Here is a 23641-nt window from a genome sequence, read left to right as displayed (position 1 = left end):
CTTCATTGGACTGTCTTTAGAAGTAACTTGTCCTTTCCAAGAAATGTTGCTAAGTTGATACTCATTTGGGTTGGATTTTTTTTTTTTTGTTTGTAAGAAGCTGCTAAGCATTGGGGAACATTATTGCTTTAGAAAGGGGAGGGTCTTCTATGATGAAAATACAAAGTGCACTTTCACTTTTTAGTTTAGAAGCAAAAGTATAAATTTAAAGTATCATTGTAAGTCAGGCAGATTGAGACAGAGACTTTGATTTTTTGGGTCTACTTCATTATCTACTATTCTTTGCTATAGGGGATGAACTTGTGAATTATTTACCTATTCAATAAATATATTTTTTTATATAGAAAGAAGCTCTGCAAAATTCAAAAAGGGAGAGCTGCAGTCCCAGTACAGTAAAAGAACATGGTTCTCATAACAGGCCATACCTGGAGTGATGTGTGGGTCAGAAATGTAGGAGGGATGAGGGGGTCAATGTACCAGCGGTAACAAAGCATGATAATATGTTGCAGCTTATCTTGGTGGGTTTTTTTTTTTTAAAGTCAGATATTTTGGTCCCTTTAGCTTCTGAGACAAATCCAAAATATCTGGAAAGCCTTTCTGTCAAAAGCCGTGTAGAACTGAAAATTGAGGGATGGTGATTTTACCTAAAGCTACCTGAAATGGGGAGGAATTGGTTGTAGATGAGGACTTGGGGACTGGATTTCTTGCCTAACAATATAGTCTCCCTGGTGTCTGCTCTTCTGGCATGTTTGTCCAGATAAGATGCCATGGACAACCTCTTCAGGCTTTTTTGTACTCTAATGGATCAGAAAGTGCTTGCAAGCTCAATATGCTGGTTCTTAGGAAAGTTGATGTTGTCTTCCTTGGAATTGCCTTCCATCTACAGCTCGTGGTCTGCTGAACCACAAGTATTTTTACATTCTCTTTTTTTGGAGGGTAAGCACCATTTACAGGCAGATATATAGATATCTATATTTTTTTTCCTTTTCATTTCCCATGCTCTGTCTGTACTAGGGTTTCCTTAGAGTAGTGTCAGCACTGGCATTTGCCCTGTCTGGCAGTGATCACGTCAAACCTGATAATTTGTGTGAACTAGAAGAATAGCTTTTCAATTTCTATCAAGTTGTGAAAATCTGCATAGTTAGAAAGGTATCAGTGGCGCATCATCTTTTATGAGCTTCTCTATAGTCTATTGAAAGGTTTTTGGCTACAAATCATCACTAGAAAATAAACCCTGGATGATTTTTATTTTTTTTTCAGGGAAAATATTACCTTTTGATTTGGGTATTTGACATAGGAAAAGTGTAGTCTCTATTGCCCATGTGTATTGGTTTTGTTTGTCTAACCTTCAGAATATGTGTTTTTAAAATCTGGCGTATAATTTAGTCCTATTACATCTTAGTCCCATTTACATTCATAATGCTTCCACCCTGGTTATTGCTCTACTGTACAACCATGTGAAAATCTGTGCTCTGTGGAGAAAAAGCAACTCCATTGACACTGTCTGATTTGCAGATGATCTCCAAAATAATGTATTGTTAGAATAGCTTTTAAATTAGATAAGTAATTTATCCTCACACTGAGGTTTGAAACTGCAATTAGCTGTTAAAGAGCTAATTTGTACCATTTTTTGATACTTAAACTAACAAAATGCTCTGAAACGAAATGAACTGTTCACATTGTGTGCTACATAGCAACTAAGTGACTTTTCTTTTTGTTTTTATGCAAGAGTTATATTAAACCTCCTCACTTTTGAATCTTGGAAAACTGCTTCTTTCCATTTTCAGTTTGTATGCTTTGTTTTCTGGATGCATCTTTGGGGAGTGTGTTTAGAATGGGTTTTTTATATTCCACACCTGTATATCAGTATAAGCTACATGGTGAAAAGATTTGAAACGATATAAAATCACTTTGTCATTTCATTCTTGAATTCGTTTGCTTGAATTTTCTGAAGAAAAAAAAATGTTATAAACTATATTCCATTAGAATTGCCGAGCAGAGACTTATTTAAAAAGCAGTTATGCTACATGAACCATTTAATAATAGAGTTGGAGGAAATGGGAAATGAAAGTGTGCAGTTATGCTTAGTTTTCATTAAATCATCCTTTCACACTTTGTGATGTAACTTCATGGCAGTGTAATGCAGAACACAAGTGAAGGAGGAGATAGTAATGCTTGAGAAGGTTGGTGTGTATTTTCTCCCATTAAATAACGTCTATATTTATTCTGGGGTGACTTCCATAATCAGAAAACTTTTTTCTTATTTTTTTTTCTTTTCGTATAAGAACGAAAATAGCTTTGGAATGTATTTGCAGTGGAGGAATATTTCAGAATAAAGTGGCTTGATTTAGCTGAGAATGGCTGTACCAGTCATTGTAATTTGTTGTGACATTTCATTTTGTTTGGCTTTGCAGAGTTGTTTCTATGTTGTTAATAATGCAAAAGGTCTGGACTATACAGCATGGTGTAAGCAGGTGTGCACCAGCCTCAAACATTAGGCAAATTAGGCATGAATTATGACAGTTTCAGCCTTTTCTTTTGTAATTTCTTAACTCAAGGTGATGCTGCTTCTTGAATTTGAGCTCTAAATGAAGAAATGGAAAGGTATATCTAACATTTAGCTTCTTCTAGATGAAAGCAAAATGGTCTTTCATGCAAGTTAATTCCTAAATACTAAGGTGTTAATTTTCCTGAAAACAAAAGAACCAGTCTACATCCAATTAACTGCATGCTTTGTAAGTCTTGCATTGCTCAGTGCCCTGGTCACTCCAGTTAATGTGTTCGTTAGCATGCTGAAATGTGTGGCATTATGAAAAGAGACGTTCTTCATGTTTTTTTCCCCGTGCTCTCTTTGGATATCTGTACAGAAGAGCAGCCCACACTTCGCAAGTTGACTTGATCTTTTGTCTCCGTGCTCCTTGTCTCACAGAATTCACATCTTTCCACATTTACCCACTCACTGACTCTAATTTACTGGTACCAGCATGAGGCATGGGAACACACCCCTCAAATACAAAAGGGAAAAGCTTCAGCCATACAAGCAGGATGGCAGGACTTTTCTTTGGTTTCATGGCAAAGTGGTGACCACTTTCCAAGAAGATTTTCTTGTGCCTCATAGACGACTGTGCAAAATTTCTTCCTCCGAAGCAGTTCATCCATTGCACCAATCTGGATTAATATGAAATAGATGCTAAAAAAAAAAAATGAGGGAGAAAGATAAAGCTTTTCATCTGACATTGAACACCCTTGAACACAGAGTGGAGTCTGGGACAATGATCACCTACAGGAAACTGAAAAACTTGGAGGAAATTTACCAGATATAAAAAAGTGCTTATTAGTCCAGTTAATTTCCTCTTATGAGCTTGAAAACAATGGGTAATGCAAATTAAAGAAGAGCCTGGCCTGTTGTACAACTTGTATCTGTTTCTGTAGTTGTGTTTTGAGGGGAACTCCTCCTCCAAAAAACCCCATGAAAAATTTGTGGTGCAAGGTTAGGTTGTCAAAAGTGGCACGAGTAACATCCAAAGACTGGAGCAATAAGGAGAGGCTTTGAACTAGAAAAATTAGTTCTGTCGTAGCACTTTGGATTGCTATAAATGGACTTCTTCACCATCTTCACAAAAGGCTGCATTTGTGAAGATTAGAGATGAGGAGGTTGAAGTAGCTGAGGGTTTTACCTGGCTGGATGGCAGGGAAGGACAGTCTAGAGGTGTGCTGGAGAAGGAATCCCCAGTTGTTTGGCCTGGACAAGGTAACTGGGAAGGGGTCCAAATTAAGGATGTTTCCCTACTCACAGGACTCAATGACAGGAAACATATGCTGTTTTCCTGGGTGACACTGGGAGGAGGACGGTTCCGTGTCTGTTGTGATGGAGAATCTGTCTGTGATCTTTAAAAAGTTGCTTGTTGGACTCCTGCTTCCATCCTTCAAGTCTTAAGTGAGCGCCACTGTGTTTCTTTAAAAGAAGCGTTTATTATAGGACTGTGCAAACCACCAAACCTACACCATGAATAATAACACTTTTTTTTCCCCCAGTTATTCTAGGATGAATAACTTTTAAACTATTCTTGAACACGGAAAAAAAAATAATCAGTTGAACCAGATGCTTACTTATTCTTATCTATTTTAGAGAACTAATTATCCCTGTTGTTGGTAGTGCTAAAGCTTACAAAATTGCTTCCATCTTTGAATTACTATAATTAAGACAATAACTTCCACATCTAGTTAACATTGCTGCGCAGCTGGTTCATTCATTGACATGCAGATTTTTGGATTTTGTAAATTTTCTGCCATTGTGAATAAAAATTTTAAATACTTATTTTCATTTCCAAAATGTCTGTTTCTTATAAAGAACTCTTTGTAAAGCAAATCAACTGAAACCAAACTCCTGTAACATCAGAGGAGAATGTAGTTAAATTTCGTTAGGTGATAGTGTATTTTAGGAAAATCTGTAACTACTGATTGATAGCCTTTGTAGGTATGATCGCTCTGGATTTTGGATCCCATTTTGTAGGGATTTGGGCTCACTGAATTAAATGTCAAACCTGGAACAAGTCTGATGCTGGACTTCTGAAACGTTATTTTGAAAGGAGTTATTGATTAATGCAAGAGTTAATCTGGTGCTCTGACAACCTGAGGTGGTTTACAAAACTAAAACTCCAGTTATCACTAATATGAATAAAATGCATTAATGATTACTAACCAAAATGTGATTTAAGCTATACTTTTTCTGTACATCTTTTTACATCAAGTTGATTTCTCTTAGTCTACGGGGAGATGTGCAATCGGTGCTAATCTGGTTTACTTGCATATTCAGCAGCTTCAACTATAAGAAATTTTTCAGGGCCTATAAATTTAGATAGATTTTGAGAAACTTCCTTATCATTATTCATTTCTAATAACCAGCAGCGCTATGAAATTACTTGGGAGTGGTGTTGGTTATTTATTTTAGAATTGTTTGTTGGTGGCCCCTGCTCTCGTTACGTGAATGCATCACAGATGATAATCAGTTTTGCTCGGTGCGTTAGGGATGTCCCTTGAGTAAACTGCAAAAATAAAGAATCAAATATTGACTTATGCCGAAACTGAAACATTGATTTCTTTTTGAGGCTGAAAATACATATGAAACAAGGTGTACCAATGGTGCTCGTTGTCCTCGATGGTCCAGAGGCTGGTCATCAAGTTGTGATCAAGGGTGCGTGGGAGGTGGTTGGTTAAGGGTGCAGTTGAGGAGCACCCGGGCTGCGAGCAGCTCGCAGGTACACTACCAAGTGTCCTCAGAAATAAGGCCGGCCAAGGGTGCTGGCTCCAGAGCACATTTCAGTGGGTCCAAAACCAGTGTCCAGTTACCAGACCCACGTCCGATGTCCCGCAGTGTTCGGTTTCAAGAACGCGCTGGGAACGCTTCGGTACACGTAACACATGTTATTTTTACTGCGGGCAGAGAAGTTAACTCTAGAAATAGTAGAAGCACAATTTCCGTAGCGATGGCAAAGGCATTGTTTCAAATATTTTGATATACGCTATTCGTTTTGCTGTGTGTGTGTGTGTGTGTGTGTTCAGAATTAAATCAAGCTGCTCTCGTCCTCTCACAGATTTGTAGGCTTGGGGGCAGGGGGTGGCAGGAGGGGTGTCTTCACGTTGACAGCCCTCCAAAGCGTTCCGATGGCTGGAGCTCGGACCCTACAACTCTGCACTTTTAAGATCATATTTTTGCCTAAACTGGAGGACCTGGAGGGGGGGTGTTGTTCTTTGGAATGATGAAGTGGGATCTGAGAAGAAAAGGGTTAACAAGACTCATAACAAATTGTGAGAGGAAAAGGAGGGTCAGGGTCAGGCTCACCTTGCACTTAATGAAAATAGCAAAGCTTTGGCTTATAAACAAATAATAATGCTTGGAATCTCTCTGGACCAGTTAAGAACTTTATTTTTTTTCTAGTTAAAATACTCAGAGATATATAGGTGGCCTTTTCTCTTTCCACTTTCTCCTTGTTCTCCTGTTTTCTTATGTAGATTGAATTATTTTTAGGGCAAGGAAACATAGAGTATTGTTTGGAGAATTTGTGAACAGTAATAAACATTGATTAATGCAATTTAAAGGATTAATAATATAATCTCCTCATTATCATTGGCCTTGTAGCTCAGTATTGAGCCCAGTACCGCCTGTCTGGCTGAAGTGCGTCTTCCAGGAAATCATTTTTTCTTCATTTGAACTGTTTCTGCCAACACTTAAATTGACTAGTTTGAATTTCTTTGGCACGAAGCCCTGGTTAAGGCCAGCTTTGCTTCTTTCATATTTAGCTGTTCTTCCTTAGGATGTACTCAAACGCTATTGTAGTGACTTCTTGGGGGAGGTCTCCCAACTGAAGTCTTCATGTTACCTCCTCCCTTCCCCCTTTTTTTTATTTTATTTTTATGACCAGTGGGGCTTACTCTGGTTCTGTAGTTTCTCTGGGATTCCAAGATCTGTTTAAAGTTTTGTGTCAGTCTCCAGAGAGCTATCTTCAGCCAGTAGAGAGTATGATTGTATTTGTTTGTGTATTTTTCTCATTGTATAACATAGATTCAAGAAAATAGAAATTCTGGGTTTAAGTTCTGTGTTCAGGCTTTGTCTTACTGCCAACACACATGGTTCGTAGAAAAGGCTAAATGGGCCAAAGTGATGTTCCCCTTTCCCAGGTTAGAGAGATCCAGGGGAACTGAAAGTTATCCAATGTTGGGGGTGTAAAGAGAATAATTTGTTTTATTCCTAACTTGAGGCTAGGCTTTCACTCCAAGCCATTCCCTCCTCTGGGTACGTTTGTGTAAACCTGACCTGTTTTAATGGGTCTCAGCTGTGCTTGCACTTAACCCTTTCTCTTTTGGTGCCTTATCTTTGCAACTACCGCAGAGAAAATGGACTTATAAAACTCAGTTCAATTTGGCAAATGCAGGCAAGCAGTTAAAAAGCTCTGAGTTTGGGACAGTTCATGTTCCTCTTTATGCTGTGATTTAAATATACGAAGTTTCCATAGCCAGCTCCAGAGTTCGCTGTGGTAAATTGTATTTGAGGAACTCTTTTTAGCAAAGGGGTATGACCATAGAGGATGGAGCTCTCTTTTCTCATTATGCTAACATTTAATACTGAGCAAGATCTTAAGTTCTTACATTGTAATTTGTATTAACATAGCCAGTATTTTTTTATTTCTTACGTAGTAATTTATATTATATTAGAATACTCGGGACTTCTGTGTTGTGAGAATGATTTTCTAGTACTATAAACACAATGTTTATCTGGTATTAATGTCGGAATTGAGTATTCTGGGTTTTTTTCAACCATTACTGGAATAGAGTGACTGAAAATATATTAAAAAAACCATGAACTGAGATTTTGAGCTTCTTAAAATCAGGCTGTTAGTTTTTCCATACGACGCACACAATGGCAATCAGTTTTTGGATGGACTGTTGTTGAATAATACATGAATGTAAATGGAGATTGTATGGAATCAGTTGGATAATTTTGAGGAATGCTTTAAGTACACTAAAGAGCCTGAATAGCAGTTAATGGTGCTTCAACTTTATTACTGTTTATTATGGTTGGCAGTGCAGTTGTATTTTTATTCTGCATTGAGTTCTCTAGTTTCCTATAGAACAGCAATAAAAAAAAAAGCTTACAAATAATAATGCACCGTATTCTGTGGCAGCAAAACAGTTTTACATTAGAGTGTAGTTGTTGGCAGTCCGAGCTTGTTTATTGTTGGGCAGCTCCAGAAGGTTGGCCAGCGCAGGAAGGACAGAGGAAGATGTCAGCATTTGGAGCTCTGTAAGCCAAGAGGCTTTGCATGGGCTTGTGATAACCCAACCTGGAGCTTCACGGGGAACCTCCAGAGCTGGGCCAGCGAGCCCCTCCTTCAGCCTCTTCTCAGCCTTCCTTGCTCTTGTCTAATCTCCCAGTCCTTATCAAGAACAATATGATTTTTGTGACCTGTTTTGAGAACTGCTGAAGTAAGCAGAAATGCTTCTGCCATCTAGAAAGCAAGTTATAGAGGTACAATGGATGAATGTACGTAGCTTTAATACTTTGTGGGTTGTGAGAATTTGCTGGAAACTCGGACGGTTAATTCTGTTTAAACAACAGGAAAAGTGGTGATCAGAAAGAGGTTTCAATATCTAGTTGCTCTTGGTCTCAGCTCCCATGATTTAAGAATGTTTCCCCTGCCTATTACAATTACTTTAATCATCTTTAGGGCTAAATGTTTGCTACGAGGAATCACAGGCCAGGAAGCAAATGGAGGAACACATCGTTCTCTTCATTTGACTTAGTTCTGTAACTCCAGAGGGGAGAAAAATAATCCTGAACTGCCTCATGCATAAATGTCACTTTTTTTTTTTGCTGGAATAAAGCCGTGGCAGTGCGTGGAGTTGATTCGGCAAAGGCTTGTCTGAAAATTGCTTTGCAGAGATTTCTATGGGTGTTGCCACACGTGTTCACAGAGATTCTTGCATCTCAGATTTTAAGTTTTATTATTAATCCTGCTCATCTGCCGAATTGTGCTAACACTTTGCTTCATGTTTTAACTCTGCCCTAAGGAATATATACTCTAGTTTCTTATAGTAATAGCCAATAATTGTAACAGATTTATTTGCTAGGTTGGATGTTGGTAAGAGTACCTGCAGCGTTCTGGGGTGTTTTAAAGTTTTCTGCTTTTTGTGTGATTTGTGAAGCACGAGTTACACATATTTTGTACATCTCAGCTGTCTGTAGTGGCCTGTGTGGCATGAGATACAGTTTTGACATTGCTTCCAGCTTATTAAAACACTCCTTGCTGACAAAGAACCTTTCGGCCCTTCATGATGGCTTCTTTGCAGGGTCACCGAGACTGAGAGCGTGAGGAAATACTGACCTAAGCACTGAGAGATTCCTCCTTAGCTGAAAGACATACTGCAGGACCTGCCTTCAAGGTGCTTTTGTTCATCTGACCATGCCTTATCGTTTATCTTTCCTTCTTTCAGCTGTCGGACAAGCAACAGAAAGAGTTTGATCGTAACATCCAGCACATCTCCAACTCTCCCGCGACCACATTCCCCTCTTCATGGACACGCAGGTAACTCCCTAGGACTGCTTTGTCTGGGAATCATTAGGGAAAATGTCAGCGTTCATTGTAGTGAGTTTGAACATACTGATACTCTGCATCAAAATATGCTCTTTGAAACTTAATCTGACTATAGTTTTTCACCTTTTCTAACTTGTAAGAGGGTCTTTATTGTATCAAAATAAATGTTTTATGTCCTCATCCGTTCTGCACTTTCTAATTCACTACCATATCTATCCTCCACTCTTTCTGGGGAATTCAATCCTCTTACGCGCTGCAAAAGAACCTGAAATGGAGAATGAAGTAAAATAAAATAAATACATTAAAGTAAATATCCTGTCTTGGGTCTCCTAGCATGGTTAATTTGTGCCAGTGATTTAACTGCAGTTCTCATGAGAAGAAACATCCTGCTTGTTTCTCTATGCCTCCGGCAGCCCGTCAGCTGTGCAGTGTGCCATCTTATGGTCTCTCCAGATCTCTAGGATTCTTTTCTTTTTTTAACATTACTACCAGTTTTACCATGGCAGCAACCGGGAAATGCTCATTTCAGAGCAAATGGGCAACTGCTTGTTAGTCATCGAGGTGAAGTGCGTGGAGATGTTCTTTCTGTAGAAAAAGAAAGAATGATTGTTCAGCCTACAGTAACTACAGATTTTCAGAAGGGTCACGCATGCAGATTCAACAGCTTGCCTGAACAGCATGTTCCCTTGATGTTTTTGTTGCTGAGGGAGGTAGGTGATGTGTGACTGCATTGTTTTCGGTATTTCAAAATGCCAGGGAAGAAGGTTGGGCTTCAGGTATGCCCTAACGGGCACCAGTCAGTAGCATGAAACAGCCTTGAACATTTGTGATGCATCATCCACAGTGGAGCCTGTCTGGAAGCACATCAATGTTGCGTGTAAGACAAGTAACAGTTGTTTTCATTATAATCAGACTTTTCTCCTCCTACATGGCAGTATGTTCTGTAAATACTTTCTGGAGACTGAAACTAAGGATATGCTGAGAAAGAACAGCAAATTGATAGTAGCTCAGCTATAAGGAGACATCTGCTTCTGTTTGCAGAGCATTGCATCTCAAGAGGTGATACCCAGCCTGTTGAAAGGAGAAAGAAGACCAAACTTATTGTTCAGGCATGCCCATGAAATCCTTAACCACTCTAAGTTTCCTTAAAACTTGATCATACTTGCTTGTGATGCTATAAAGCCCAGTCATAGAAGGCTGGGAAGTTTTTAATGAGATTGTTTTATTAAAATGGCCCATAATAAGGGACTTGGGTCTTTTTAGTCTTGAGAAGAGAAGACTTAGAGGGGATCTAATCAATGCTTACAAATACTTAAAGGGAGGGTGTCAGGAGGACGGGGCTGGTCTTTTTTCAGTGGTGCCCAGTGACAGACAAGAGGAAATGGGAACGAACTTGAGTATAAGAAGTTCCACCTAAACGTGAGGAGGAACTTCTTTACTGTGAGAGTGGTGGAACACTGGAACAGGCTGCCCAGGGAGGTGGTGGAGTCTCCTTCTTTGGAAACATTCAAAGGACAAGTTCCTGTGCAACCTAGTATAGGTAGACCTGCTCTGGCATTGGGGGGGTTAGACTCGGTGATCTCCAGAGGTCCCTTCCAATCCCATATGATTCTATGATATCCTTTGTGACCTCCAAGAATAGCCAGTAGAGCACAGGAAGATAAATTACTTGTAATTTGAGTTCTCTACCAGTACTATATTTAGGAGTCTTCCCTGGGAAAAATAATTTATTCAGGAGACAAAAGTAGATGAAATTTGGAGTAGAGTCACAAATATTTTCTCAAGAAATATCATACATGAGATGTGAATTTGAAAACAGGCTGTGATATTTGTTTAGTATTTGAACAGAATCTATCAATCTGTTTGTTCAGGCACATACACTGATAAGTTACCAAGAAATGCTGGAGCCTCTCCCTGGCCTCTTTTGTCTTGAACATGCCCTTCTGGACCTCTCTTATGAATCAAAGCAAGCATGCAGAGAAATCAGAGAGGCTTTCTAAAATGTTTCTGTTCAGAAACCACTCTAAATCCGAGTCCTGTATAGCACTAGCCTCAGGAGCTATTCTTCAGGGCGTAATGTAAAAGTCAGTGGGTGTGATATAGTCCAGTTGACTGTCCACCAGGCAAACCTGCCTCCTCACGAGCACTGATCCAGACAGATACACTTATTATCTGAAACAGCGTCCAGATAAGATGCCAGGCAATTTCATATCCTAGAAAATTTAGAGGGAAAGTAGTACTTAAGAGATCTCAACATTTGCAATGGAAGTAGATCCAAACTCTGCCATGAAATTGCTTCTGATTCAAGAACGCTTAATGGATTTGAAGTGTGCTAATTCAGTTTTCAAACTGTATGAAATAACGTTTTCCAAAATGAGCTGGGACCTTGGTGTAAAGAACTATAGCTGGTTAACTTCAGGGAAGGTCACTCTGCTTGTCTGGTTGCCCAGACTTGTATTGAAGTGACCAGTTTTAGGAGTACAGGTTTGAAAATCCTCTTTTTATTCTAAATTATTTTTCTTTCAAAATCTGAGGGGAAAAAAGGTATACAAGTACGTTCCCTACATTTTTTTGTATTTGTTTGAATCTGTTTTTTTTTTTAAATCTGAAAATTGCAGAGAAGCTGTGCACAGTACACCTGTTACGGAGTACCCATCATGAGGTTGATTACCAAGTTACCATTAGGTTATATTTTAAAGTGAAAATCTTAAAACCGATCAAAGAAGCAAAACCATCACCTTTATAATTCCGTAGGAAAGAGATAGGTTCTTGCAGCTGGATGACTGAAGTTCAGGCTATTTTAGAATTTACTTTCCACAGCTGTACGGTAGCCAGGTTGTTCGCTGGCTTCCAGTGGAGACACTTGTCACTGGTGGGACCTTTGTCCTGCTCCCATCTATAATGGCACGTGGAGGGAGCTGCTCGCAGGCAGCACTGCGGTACTAAATTAAATTATTCTGCACTTTCGCTGCAAGTTCAGTTCCACCCTCTGACAGAAAAATGGCTATTACTAACGCCTCTGTTTATTTATTATTTTTAGAGTGGGCAGAGGATGTAGCATACTGCTCTGCGTCCTGCCCTGGTTATCAGAGGTGCAGTTCATCAACATTTCATGTGTGTGATCCTCGGCTGATATGAGAACTATATATGAGACAGGATGCTCAAGCTTTTTTGGTCATTTTAAGATTCCTGTGTGCTGGAAGGAAGTTTATTCTGTAGTATGCAATAAAATCCTTAGCTGCTTGTGTTAATATTCAGCAAATAATGTTAGTATACCCTATGTAGAAGACCACAACGATTTTGTCTTTGTATTTATTTGTTTTTATAAATCTCGGAAGCAGGTTTTGCAAAATGGTTCTAGGAATCCTTAGCTGCTTGTGTTAATATTCAGCACATAATGTTAGTATACCCTACGTAGAAGACCACAACGATTTTGTCCTTTGTATTTATTTATTTTTACAAATCTCAGAAACAGGTTTTACAAAGTGGTTCTAGTGTGAGGTTTTGGACTCTGATGACTGTCATGTCTGTAGATGGTAGCTGGGACTTGCACCTATATTTTGCACTTAAGGTCCGATTTTGTACTTCAAGGGCAGTGGATGTACAAATGCTTTGGCTGCATCCTTCTTCCTGTGTCCAGAAAATGTAAAGGTTCAGGCCTGAATTATTAACGCCCATGCAACTGTGTTGATTTACCTAATGAGTAATCATCCTGTGTAACAGCCTCCCTTGAGACAGAGTTGTTTCAGGTTCAGTAGTAGCCAACTATAACCCTCGAACAACAGGGGAATTTACCTTTGCTAAAACAATAAATAGGGTTTCGATCAGCCTTGGTGAATGAGAGCATTGCACTGAGGCTGCTCTTATTAAAATTCCTTCAAATAGAGCAGATGCAGCAGTATGGGGAAATTTTAGGGAAAGTAGTAATTCCCCTTCTCCCTGTTGTTGTTTTAAAAACTTCACCCAGACTTGAATTGAGTAGAAAAACTAATTGCTTTTCATTTTAAAACTAGAAGCACTTCACAGGGGATCTAATTAAAATTCCAGTGTCTGGAAGGAAATATGCCATATAAATCTGAAAAAGTAGTTCCTTAAAAATTAGTAGTGTCTCTGTATCAGGTTGTGCAGGCTCACAAGAGTTCAATCACCCACATACTTAATTTCAAAATTTAAATACTGTCATTACCTAATTTTCTTAGTTATTCTGAAATTGTATTTTGATCATAATGTGGGAAGTTTACAAAAGATTGATGAAGATATAAAATGGCAATGACAGTTCATTGCTTGTTTATAACAGCATCGGGCAATGGGCTTTTTTGTTCAAAAAGCTCATCCTGACACAGGAGGGCTTTTTGGCAGTAAAGCTTGAAAAATGGGAAGGCAAAGACCGAGTTTCACACCTAAATTGGTAGCCTTCCTTGCTTTGTTAGCGAAGATCAGGCTGGATAGGCCTTTGAGCAACCTGGTCTAGTGGAGGTGTCCATGCCCGTGGCAGGGCATTGGAACTCGATGATCTTTAAGGTCTCTTCCAACTCTAACCATTCTATGATTCTATCATCTACATAACCATGGAGAGGCTTCACTGCTGCTGTGTTTCCTCCTCACCTAAAATACTCCTTCAGCTTTCTTCTGGCAAGTAAATGGTGACCCCAGCCCTAGCCATGTGCTGCTACCAGTACATGCATGTTTATGCACCATTGAGTTGTTCGCTTTGTGGCTGTCGTAGCCTTCTTCCATTGTTCTTGTAAGCTTGCAGTGCCACCTAGACTGTCACACCACTCGCTCTGCTCCTAATAGTCTTTGTTTTCCCACCGTGACCACAAGAATTAAAATGAGTACAAGCTTAATAAATGAAGCACCATAAATCATCTAGTTACTGTTTTCTGATCACTCTCTCGCCTTCCCATTTGGAATATACTGGGAACAGGTTGATTGGTGTCCAGTTTTGGGTGAAGACTTGCATTGTGTTATGTTACACTGTGAGCCCGTTGTTAGTTCTTAACTAACAATAGAAAAGAAAACCAAGCCAAAGGAAAACAAACCTGTTGCCCAAACCCTTTGTTTTTCATTTAGTTTGCTCTTGATGAAGCAGATTGTGGAGTGGTCTGGAAATCACTTACCTCTCCAGTTCCCTCCTCACCCCGTGACACATGTTAGATCAGCCTGGGGCTGCTTTAATCTCAACCAGCTGCTATTTCCCTCCCTCGTGGACTTGTAAACCAGATGGAGTTTGCTGGCCTGTGCTGTGCCGTGCCCATCCTCAGACCCCGGGCACCATCAGCTTGTTCCCTCTCCTCCTCCCTACCTGCCCAAGCACCTGGCCAGGTTCGCACACACCTTGCTCACCAGAAGTCGTGGAGAAAGGACACTGCAGATTTGTTGTGAAGCGTTTGTATAGCCGTTTGTGTGAGTGACTGTTACCTTCAACTGAGCACGGTGCTTGTGTTCCGTTTCTGCTCAGCGTAACAGTTAAGGTGTACGAATAACTTGGGTTGAAATTAATGCAACTTAATTATAAGCTTCAATAGAATACTGGATGGGACCGTAACCTCACAAGCAGTGCTGGCTTGGGGGGCGAGCTGGGCACCCAGTACTTCTCCCAAAACAGAGATCAGTCCTTTGCAGATGACTCATCATTGATGTTTGACTTCTTCACCGTGACTTTTAAAATAAATCCATTTTATATGGGATCTAAATTTGAAAACGTTTCTGATGACCACAGTTATGTGCCTTGCAGCGTATTGCTTGTCCAGTATCTATTTAGTTTTCCTGTTCTTATTTTAATGTTATTTTATTGTCTGTGCACAAAGAAATTGCTGTTGGCATATGTTTACTATGTATAGATTCTCTTTTGTGCTTATACTAAGGATCTGAAAGAGCAAACCACTTAAGAATATGCCCGACAGAAAGCACACTCGCTGACAAAAAGCTTCTAATTCATCCATAACTTTCAAAGGTTGCTGCAGTTAGTCTGTAAATGATTTTGGCTTTCAGGAGGGCTTTCTATGAAATGGTTGCTTTTTACTTTGAAATAAAATACATTGCAATATACCACTTACCAACCATATGCTTACACATCATATTACAAAGCCCAGAGAAAGTATTCTTGTGCCAAGTGAAAATTAAGTGTCATTTTTCCCTCGCTGTATAAATTCCCTGGAACTTTCATTTTCATATTAGAAGTATTATTTCAGAAAAGTGGTAGTTAGGGTGAATGCTGATACATTATAGCCTGATCATCTTACATGTGTATAGTCCTTTTATTATCACGTGCTGTTCTTTTGCTATGTCTTTCTTTTTTCCCCGGTGAATTTTGCATCCATCCTTGACGTACATTGTGAAGAAATACTTTCTTACTATTCCCGAAATTGTCATCAGTGTAATTTCTAACTCAGGTTTTTCATTGAGAAATACTGGGAGCAGCTTGTTTATATAAATTATTGCAAAATATTAAGAGACTATATTGTGTATGTGTGATAGATTACTATTCTGAAAGTAAGAAAGAAAATGTACATCTTAAATAATTTTAAAAGGAGGAAAAATACTGATGCATCCATATCAGAACATTTCTTTAGCAAACTAATGTTCAAATGATCAAAGACTCAAAGCTCTGTGTTTCAATTATTTGTGACTACAACTTGCAATTGAAAGTCTTCCTGCACAGTGAAAACTTACTCCATTTATTACAAATGTGAATGAAATGTTTTTGAGTGGTGTTTTTTTTTTTCTTTCTCAAACAGGTAGCAGCCCTTTGGACAGTCCCAGGAACTTCTCTCCAAATGCACCTGCTCATTTTTCCTTTGTTCCTGCCCGAAGGTAAGGCAGGATCTGTGTTCTTTGAACTCGCAAGCAAATAATCTTTATACTTTTATTTGGAAATGGCCTGTGGGTTAGGAACTTTTTGATTGTGTTTTACTTTCTCTGATGTTTCCAATTTTATTTTATATTATTTTATTCTTTTTTTTGTTTACATTTTGGCAGCACTCAGAAAGTATTAGGTGGTTCTCATACCTAGAAGGTAAAGTAAATTTAGTAGTCAATACTCCCTAGACAGTAGGCAGTGTTCTCCCAGAAGTATGACATGTAGGGCATGTGATACAACAAATAATTCACTCATAATTACATTAAACCCAGTTATGATTAGAATAATTGTATCTTAGTTGTAGTTGTAGGTGCTCTTCTTACTGAGTAACTGAGGTGTATTATGAGTGTACTGGTTTTCTTTGCTATGTTGGCACAAAGACATACCTAAAATTAGGTGTGCACAGCTGTGTGTGCATTCATTCTCTGCCTTCTGACTGGTTGCCACTTCTTAATTTTCTTTACCGTCTTGGGCATTGGTGTCAAGACTACATTATTGATTTAATGAGGGAAATAGTTGGTAATTGAAATTGCAGGTCTACAAGAACTTCTAGAAGAAGAGCAGCATTGAGAGACCCGAATATGAAGCTATCATCTGTCCTGCAGTGAATGCTAGACAGACACTGGTCATGCCCTATATCAATCTGAGGGAAAGAAATATTGGTACTATAGTGGGGAATTTAGTGCAAGGAACAGGATAGAAAGAATAAAGACTGCTGGGAGAAGGAGACAAATGATGTATTGAATATCGCATCCCAGCAGGTAGGCAGAAGTGGATAATGATAGAAAAAGTTAAATTTTGTGGAGAAATACAGAATGAAGAAAAAAAAGATCCCAAGCAGGGTTCGGGTATAGGAGCAGGATTATTAGATTCAAGTGTGCAGAAGATACATTGGATTTGCTGAAGTCTGCCTCAGCTGAAAAAAAACCCTGTCTGTGTTAAAATGATCCGAGAATGTGTGATCATCCGGAGAGGAAGTAAGTTTTCTGAGAACGACAGATTTAGCTTGAGGAGTAGTTAGAGAAAGGATGGGTCTCAAAACTTCAAAGAAGAATAAAGGGTTAGGATTTGATGAAACAAAGGTACACCATTTATCTGAATGGCAGGAAAATCCTGGAGTGATTCTTGGTGCCCTTGAGTACTGTTTGAAGCAGACTTTGGTTTTCAGTTCTTATGTAAGAAAAACTTTACAATAGCATGTGAAATGCGACAGACTGGATATGAATTTTACTGTTGCCTCAGAAGGAAAAATTAGTATTTTACCTGTTGGTAAAACAATTTAAATGGACTCGCAGCATCCACCTTTATTTTTGTAGAGGTAACTGAGCCTGATATGGATGTATTCAGTAAGTTCTGTTGATGTCAACTGAGTTTTTACAAGTTTTCATAGTATCTGGAGTTCTGCACCCTGGAACACAGGAGGAAAATTGCAGCTGAAACTATTTTCAAAACTTAAAATAATTTTTCAACATCATGTTTCAACTTGATGTTTCAGTGCCGTTGCTTTCTGCAATTTTAAGCAGCAAATAAATGTTTTAATAATAAAACTCTGAACAGTGCCCTTTCATACCTTTCCACTCTTTTAATCTAGTTTTTAAAGAAATAGGTGAATAAAGGTTAAATCTGTCCTATTGAATACTGTGGTTCATTTTACAGTATGCATGTTGCTCTCTGTCATTGAAAAGAACACTTAAGCACAGCTTGTTTTAGAAACTTGTTTCTATTTTCTGCTTGCATTACACCCTGAATAGCTATGCCAGCAGTACCGATATGTGTTTATTATATTATCACATAGTGGTATCAGAATAACTTCTGTATGATGGTATTAAGTAATGGCAAGTGTGGTGCTCTGTTACTGCAGACACGGGTATTTCACTGTACCCTTTTCATCGGCGTTCCGTGGGTCTTAAGAGATGGTTCTTACCTCACGTCCTCCTGTTACCATCACAGTAATTATTTGTTGCTTTTATTTTCTAATTCTAACTCTAATTATTTTCTGCCTTTTATATTTGGTGTAATTTCTTCATTCGTTATCCTGTTTAGACATGATTTGTGATTTCCATTCTTTCATTATAGCCCTGTGATGAGCTGATTCTTGGGATGGAGTAGGAAACATATTTGGAAAACTCAGTTTACTGTAAAGTCAGTTTCACTACAATATACTGCAGGACTGTCCTTAGTTTGACTAGTGATTAATCGTAAATCCCTTTCTAGACACCCTTTTAATGACTGTGCCATAGCCACAAAGTTAGCACGTTCAGGAATCCTCCTGTTTGAAGAAGGAAATGTGTGGTTAATTCTGTCCATAGTCGCTAAAACCGATCTTAGTGGAATACCAATAACAGAAGATGAGGGTCTTTTTTTTCAGAAATCACATGCTTGTCTTTTACTTCTCCCTCTCTCATTATTGTTGTACAATTTCTTCCATACAGCCACGGACACAGAGCAGACAGGTAATGTGTATTGTGTTGCTGTTGTCTGTGTATGTGTATAAACTGTGCTTCTGTGCCCCTGAGCCTGTGTCCCTAACAAGTTCCTGCTACAATAACCCCATTTAGGCATTCGGCTTCTGTTCTTTCATAAACAAAACAGGAAATCTTTGCGTTTTGACTTCAGGTGATAAACAGGGAGAGCTCTGGAGAAGATGCGCTGTTGTTCTAGCACCTTCTTGTTTTGAAATTGATCTACTATTCATTGAACAGCATTTAGGTGCCATAAAAATATCTCCATAATTAACGAATTAAAATGTCATTTTAAAGGCAAAATCTGCTGTTTCCATGTTTTTACTGTGCTAGAAAAGGTTCTATAATAAATAAAACGAAAGACCTAAAAGTTTCTTTCCAAGTATCTTTTCCTGAAGCAATATTGTATAAGTTGTCTCTAAAAAATATGTTTAAACAAAACAATGAAATAACTTCGGAAAGTTTTGCTTAATGAAGGAGGATTTTTCTTTTAAAGTCTTTTTCCCATTCCTTTTTATTTGGAAGATTTCTACTCTTGTTCCACTTCTTTCTGTTAAATTAGAGCTGATCTGCATTGTCCTGGCTGCTGAGCACATTGCTTGCCTGGATTGCATCAGCAGAAAATAGCCCAAGCACGAAGAGGTCTCCTGGCATCTTCTAATTGAGATAACCTTTTTCGGTTAACTTTGTCAAAATGAAAATTCTGAAGTAATTGCAATACACAATTTAGGCAACTCAGGAAAAAAAAGGATTAGGCTTTCCTTTTGCAAAAAAATGAGTGACCTGTGCATTCCTGACTACTGTTTGAGAACTCAGGGACATACCGTCTTGCTTTTGGACTGGAGGCCCAAACTGAGATTGAAGCATTGACCTAAATATCTCCCCAGTACCCCTGGATGTTACAAGAAGCTGAATGGAGGTCATTGAAGTTTGGTGTTCAGTCACTGACCACGTCATGCAGCGCCTTTATAATGCTGACATTTGTTGTTTTTCAGGGTTAGGAAAGGAATTTAATTTCTCTTGGAATTTTTTGAGATTGTTCTTTTACATGTAATTGCCTTGCCAAAGAAAACATCACCTGTGGCTAAATGGGGTTTAGCTGTAACATACGCATGCAATAGAAATCTGCATTACAGCTTGATTTTATTTTTTTTTTTAATGCATGAAGCACGAGTCTTCTCAAAAAACTCCCCTGACATAATATTCTTTCAGTGATGCAGAACAGTGGGTTTATTTCCCTCTTGTTCTAAGATAGATGGCAAAGAGAATGATGTGTATTGGTGCCTGAAAATAAAAGGTACTACATCTGGAAAAAATATAAACAGGCATCTGTGTCTGGGTGTGCACTGAACTTTTTTTCTGAAGATGAGGCTTCATGGGTGTGGGTAGGGAGATGATAAATGTTACTGTGAAGATGATAGCAGCGGAGGTTTTTTATAAGCACTAAGAACTATTTCAGACCTGTACCAAACATCTGATTTTATAATGCACTTGCATTAATATATGCGTACCCAAAAACCCCCAAAATCTTTCCAAAGTGAGTTAGAACAGTGAAGTCCTCTAATCCAGCTTCACTTCATGATCAGTTACTGATAGCTTGCTGTAATAAAACAAACAAGTGGAGACTGATGTGAGGAAGAGACTTCTTTAACATCCAACATGCAACAAGACACGTTATAGGACACAAAATGCGTATGAGACCAAAATGAAATCAGAGGCAGAAAAAGCACTGAGACTGAGCCGAATGTAGTTCAGTTTCCATCCTCACCGGGCAGGTTTTGAGGGGGAGGAGGGTTTCAAGGAGGGCAGTACTGATTCTTCTCAAAGCAGTTGTATAGTTAATCAGCTCCTCACTTTTGACACTGGTAAAACAAGACCTTTTCTGCAGTGTCTCCGGGATGTTTTGGCTATTTTCCCTGAAGGTCATGTTTCTTTGGCTACAATAGGTAAATAGCTACTAACAGTATATTGACTAGAGAAGAAAGAGACCCTAGGTAGAATTTCTGATTTCTATCTGCTCTGTATTTTGAGTAGACCTCTCGGCTCTGCTCAGGTCTGCTCTAGTGGGTTTAATTCACCAGCTGTGTCAGGCGACGTGCTAGGCAGAATGCCTTCAGACTAGGTAAACCAACAAGTCTGCTTTCAATTGATTCTTGATCTAATTTTTTTCCCCCGCAATTTGAAACTTTATTTGGAAGACGAGGAACTGCATCAGTACTAATCTTGGGCATGACTGTCTTTTTCAGAGAAGTTTGAAAAGAGCTGATTTCATTTGTGTGTTTTAGAAAATCCAATTTTTGCACAACTGGTAATATTTATAAAGCATCTACTAATACAGTAATCTGATGCCCATTTACTTTACCTTTTCTAAGGATGCTTACTTTTGCTTTTAAAACTTACCCTAGCTGCTTTCTCACAAAGGTCATTGTAAGTAGGATACCTGATTTACCTGACTAACTCGAGAATTTAGTCAAAATGTGAGGTTAAGAGATTTGAGGGAGGAAAATGCTTATTTCCCCCAAGCATGAGCCACAGTATATCCCTGACAGTAATGTCCCTTGCTTCTTTTCCCCAGAACGGATGGGCGCCGCTGGTCCTTGGCCTCCCTTCCTTCATCTGGATATGGAACAAACACTCCCAGTTCAACAGTTTCAGTAAGTGGCACAGATTTTTTTCAAGCAATTCAATTTGTACAAACACACCCTAACAAATCAGCTTCTAAGTCTTTACTAAAATATCTGATCTTTCTCCATTGTTTTGCTAACATTATTTAAAATACTAATTGTTTTAAAAATTATTTTAATTATCGGTTCTGCTGCTTCTTCCTCCATTTCCCAGCTCCTCTCATCTTGCACTTTGCCTTTAGCATTGGTGAAACCCCCAGTGCAGCGCTTGGCTCGACTGATGAGTTGAGAGGCACAATGTGTCAGGAGTGGCAGGACTCATAAGAGATAGTGCATAATTACTGGCCAGCTTTCCACTTTTTTATAACTGGGAAATGAAATTCTCATCTGCTTTCAAGTTCTTAGTGTGAAAACCTCTCCTAACAGGCTAGCAGAAAGAAATACTGATAATGCACATCTGTTCCTCAACTCCGATAATTTGAACCTCCTAATGAAGCTTTTCAGTTCTTACGTATGTCATTAGAAAGGCTGGCTGCAGTTTGCCTGAGTTCTGTACTTTCAAAAGGCTAATATATCATTAATACCAGTAAGGTAACAGCACCGTGTTAACCCTCATAAGTCTCAGATACTTCATACAATGAATCTTATTCTTTAGTTTCTGCAAACTAGATGTTGCAGTTTAATAACACATTGCACATATAACACACAATAACACATATGCAAAGCCAAGCATAGAAAAATTAGAAATGTCAAGGCTGCCTGTACAGACTTAATGTAACACACTTTTCTATCAGTATTATGGTGTCTTCAGCTGTGTGGTCACATATCACTGCCTCTTTCCATAACACTTCTACTGATCATTTTGTTTTATATGTACTACTTAGAGTATGTTCCTACTAATCATAATATATGGTTAATTAGGGCTCAATACTCCATGCTATCCAAATTTTACACTGAATGCAGAATCATTATTTCCTTGTGAACTGTCCTGTTAAGTTTGTCCATAAACTTTCTAGTGCCTCTCAAACATAAATTTATCATCACAGTTCCGTAGGAGGCAATTGTTAATTTCAGTCTATATAGCAAGAAAAGAGATTGGGGTCAAAAGTTTCCTTTTAGTACAAATAGATATGATTAGAATTTGATTTTGCAACATTAATCTCATCTCTATAGCTTCATATGCTCAGACATATTCCCACTGACTATAGTTTGTGCAATTTCCACAATGTATTATCTTTTGTCCTTCAAGACAGTTGGGTTTTTGTTGGTTTTGGTTTGGGTTTTTTTGTTTTCTCCTTAGAAGGCAGGTGACCTCATTTCAGTCTTCTGGTAGAGAAGTTTCTCTGTGTGTGTGTACGGATAAATGGGCAGGAGCACAGAAAAATGTGGGAGGAATTTTCATTATCAACATGAAAAAGATGCCCCTGGTTTCGCTGCCAAACAATATTATATACTCAAGCACCTGAGAGCAGCTGTTAAAAAGGAGCTCTACTTTTGCCTTTATAGTCTTAGGTTAAGTCTTTATGGGCATAAGCCATGACTAAGTCCTTTTCTGGGTGCAACCTAATGAGAGCATGGAGCAAGTACAGTTACTTTCTGTATGGATGACATCCAAATGGTTTGATCATTGGTGGTCACTGAGAGCTTCCAAGATGCCTGTGAAAATGACACCTTTGGAGACCAAACTGCCTGCAGTGTGTGAGTTCTCCTTACTTGCAGGTGTGATCAGCAATTTTTCACAAGTTTATAGTTTGACTAGCCTTTGGGTAGATGTCCATGGAGAGAGCAAAACTAACAACAAAAAAAATTCTGTTGGAAGCATCAGTGCTTGCTTTTAAATTGGGACATGAAAGTGACTTTTGGAAAGTTCTCAGCTTTCTGACATGGGAACGAAAGCATATTTATCTCTTGTCATGTTCCCAGAAATAGCTAGATCATTTTGATTGACATTTTACCAAAAAAAACCCCCCACAACCCAACAAATCTGAGATAGATGTCACATAGAAAGCATCAGTTCAAATGGTGTTAAGTATTGCAAGCAACAGAAAACAAGGTGATATAATGAGAAGCGTGAAGGGATAGTCATATGTAGATCTGAATACACCTTCCTGCAGGAAATAGTTAGATTAAAATCTGTATTTCCAAGTCTTTTTTTTTTTATAATGAATGAGACTCTTATCTCTTGTCCTTTTGCTGGTTCAGTGTTAAGTCTCAGAAGGACATTGAAATGGGCTGTTTAGTAAGTAGTGATGCAATTCTGGAGCTATTAAACTTAGTATTACATTTCTAAGCCAATCCTACTTAATACTTGTCTATGACAAGACTATTATCATCGTATTTCATAGATCAGAATTAATTTGAATGGATCTGAATTACACCTCTGAAGTTGATAAGCATATTATTCTTGCGTAGACTTTAAAACTGAGGTAAGAAGTAGTCAAAGGGCTTGTCAAAATTCATGCCGCAGATGCGAATTTAACAGAATTTTGGGCTTCCATTTGATTTGGTAAGTCCAGAAGATTACATTTCTTTTTCAAGCAAGATAGAAGGAAGCCGGTAGACCTTCTTTCTGGTATATGTATCAGTAGGAAATGAAATATC

At 38.6% G+C, this 23641-nt stretch overlaps 1 protein-coding gene across 4 annotated transcripts in view; it reads left to right on the top strand.

The window, feature by feature from the left end:
* MAST2 (microtubule associated serine/threonine kinase 2) overlaps nt 1–23641 on the top strand; it is a 175118-nt gene that overhangs the window by 95674 nt on the left and 55803 nt on the right. For 2 of the 4 annotated variants that reach the window (XM_014939193.1, XM_014939191.1), the window contains 4 exons: nt 8992–9083; nt 15833–15908; nt 18387–18407; nt 20992–21070. In XM_014939193.1, the coding sequence (XP_014794679.1) occupies nt 8992–9083; nt 15833–15908; nt 18387–18407; nt 20992–21070 (268 nt within the window). The remainder of the gene's footprint in view (nt 1–8991; nt 9084–15832; nt 15909–18386; nt 18408–20991; nt 21071–23641) is intronic. The other 2 variants (XM_014939194.1, XM_014939192.1) reach the window with 1 other exon arrangement.

This window comes from Calidris pugnax, unplaced genomic scaffold (genome assembly GCF_001431845.1).
Source record: "Calidris pugnax isolate Ruff unplaced genomic scaffold, ASM143184v1 scaffold18, whole genome shotgun sequence".
In the NCBI taxonomy this organism is placed as follows: Eukaryota; Metazoa; Chordata; class Aves; order Charadriiformes; family Scolopacidae; genus Calidris; species Calidris pugnax.
Note: the sequence above shows the minus strand (reverse complement) of the source record. Positions and strands in the feature narration are given on the sequence as shown.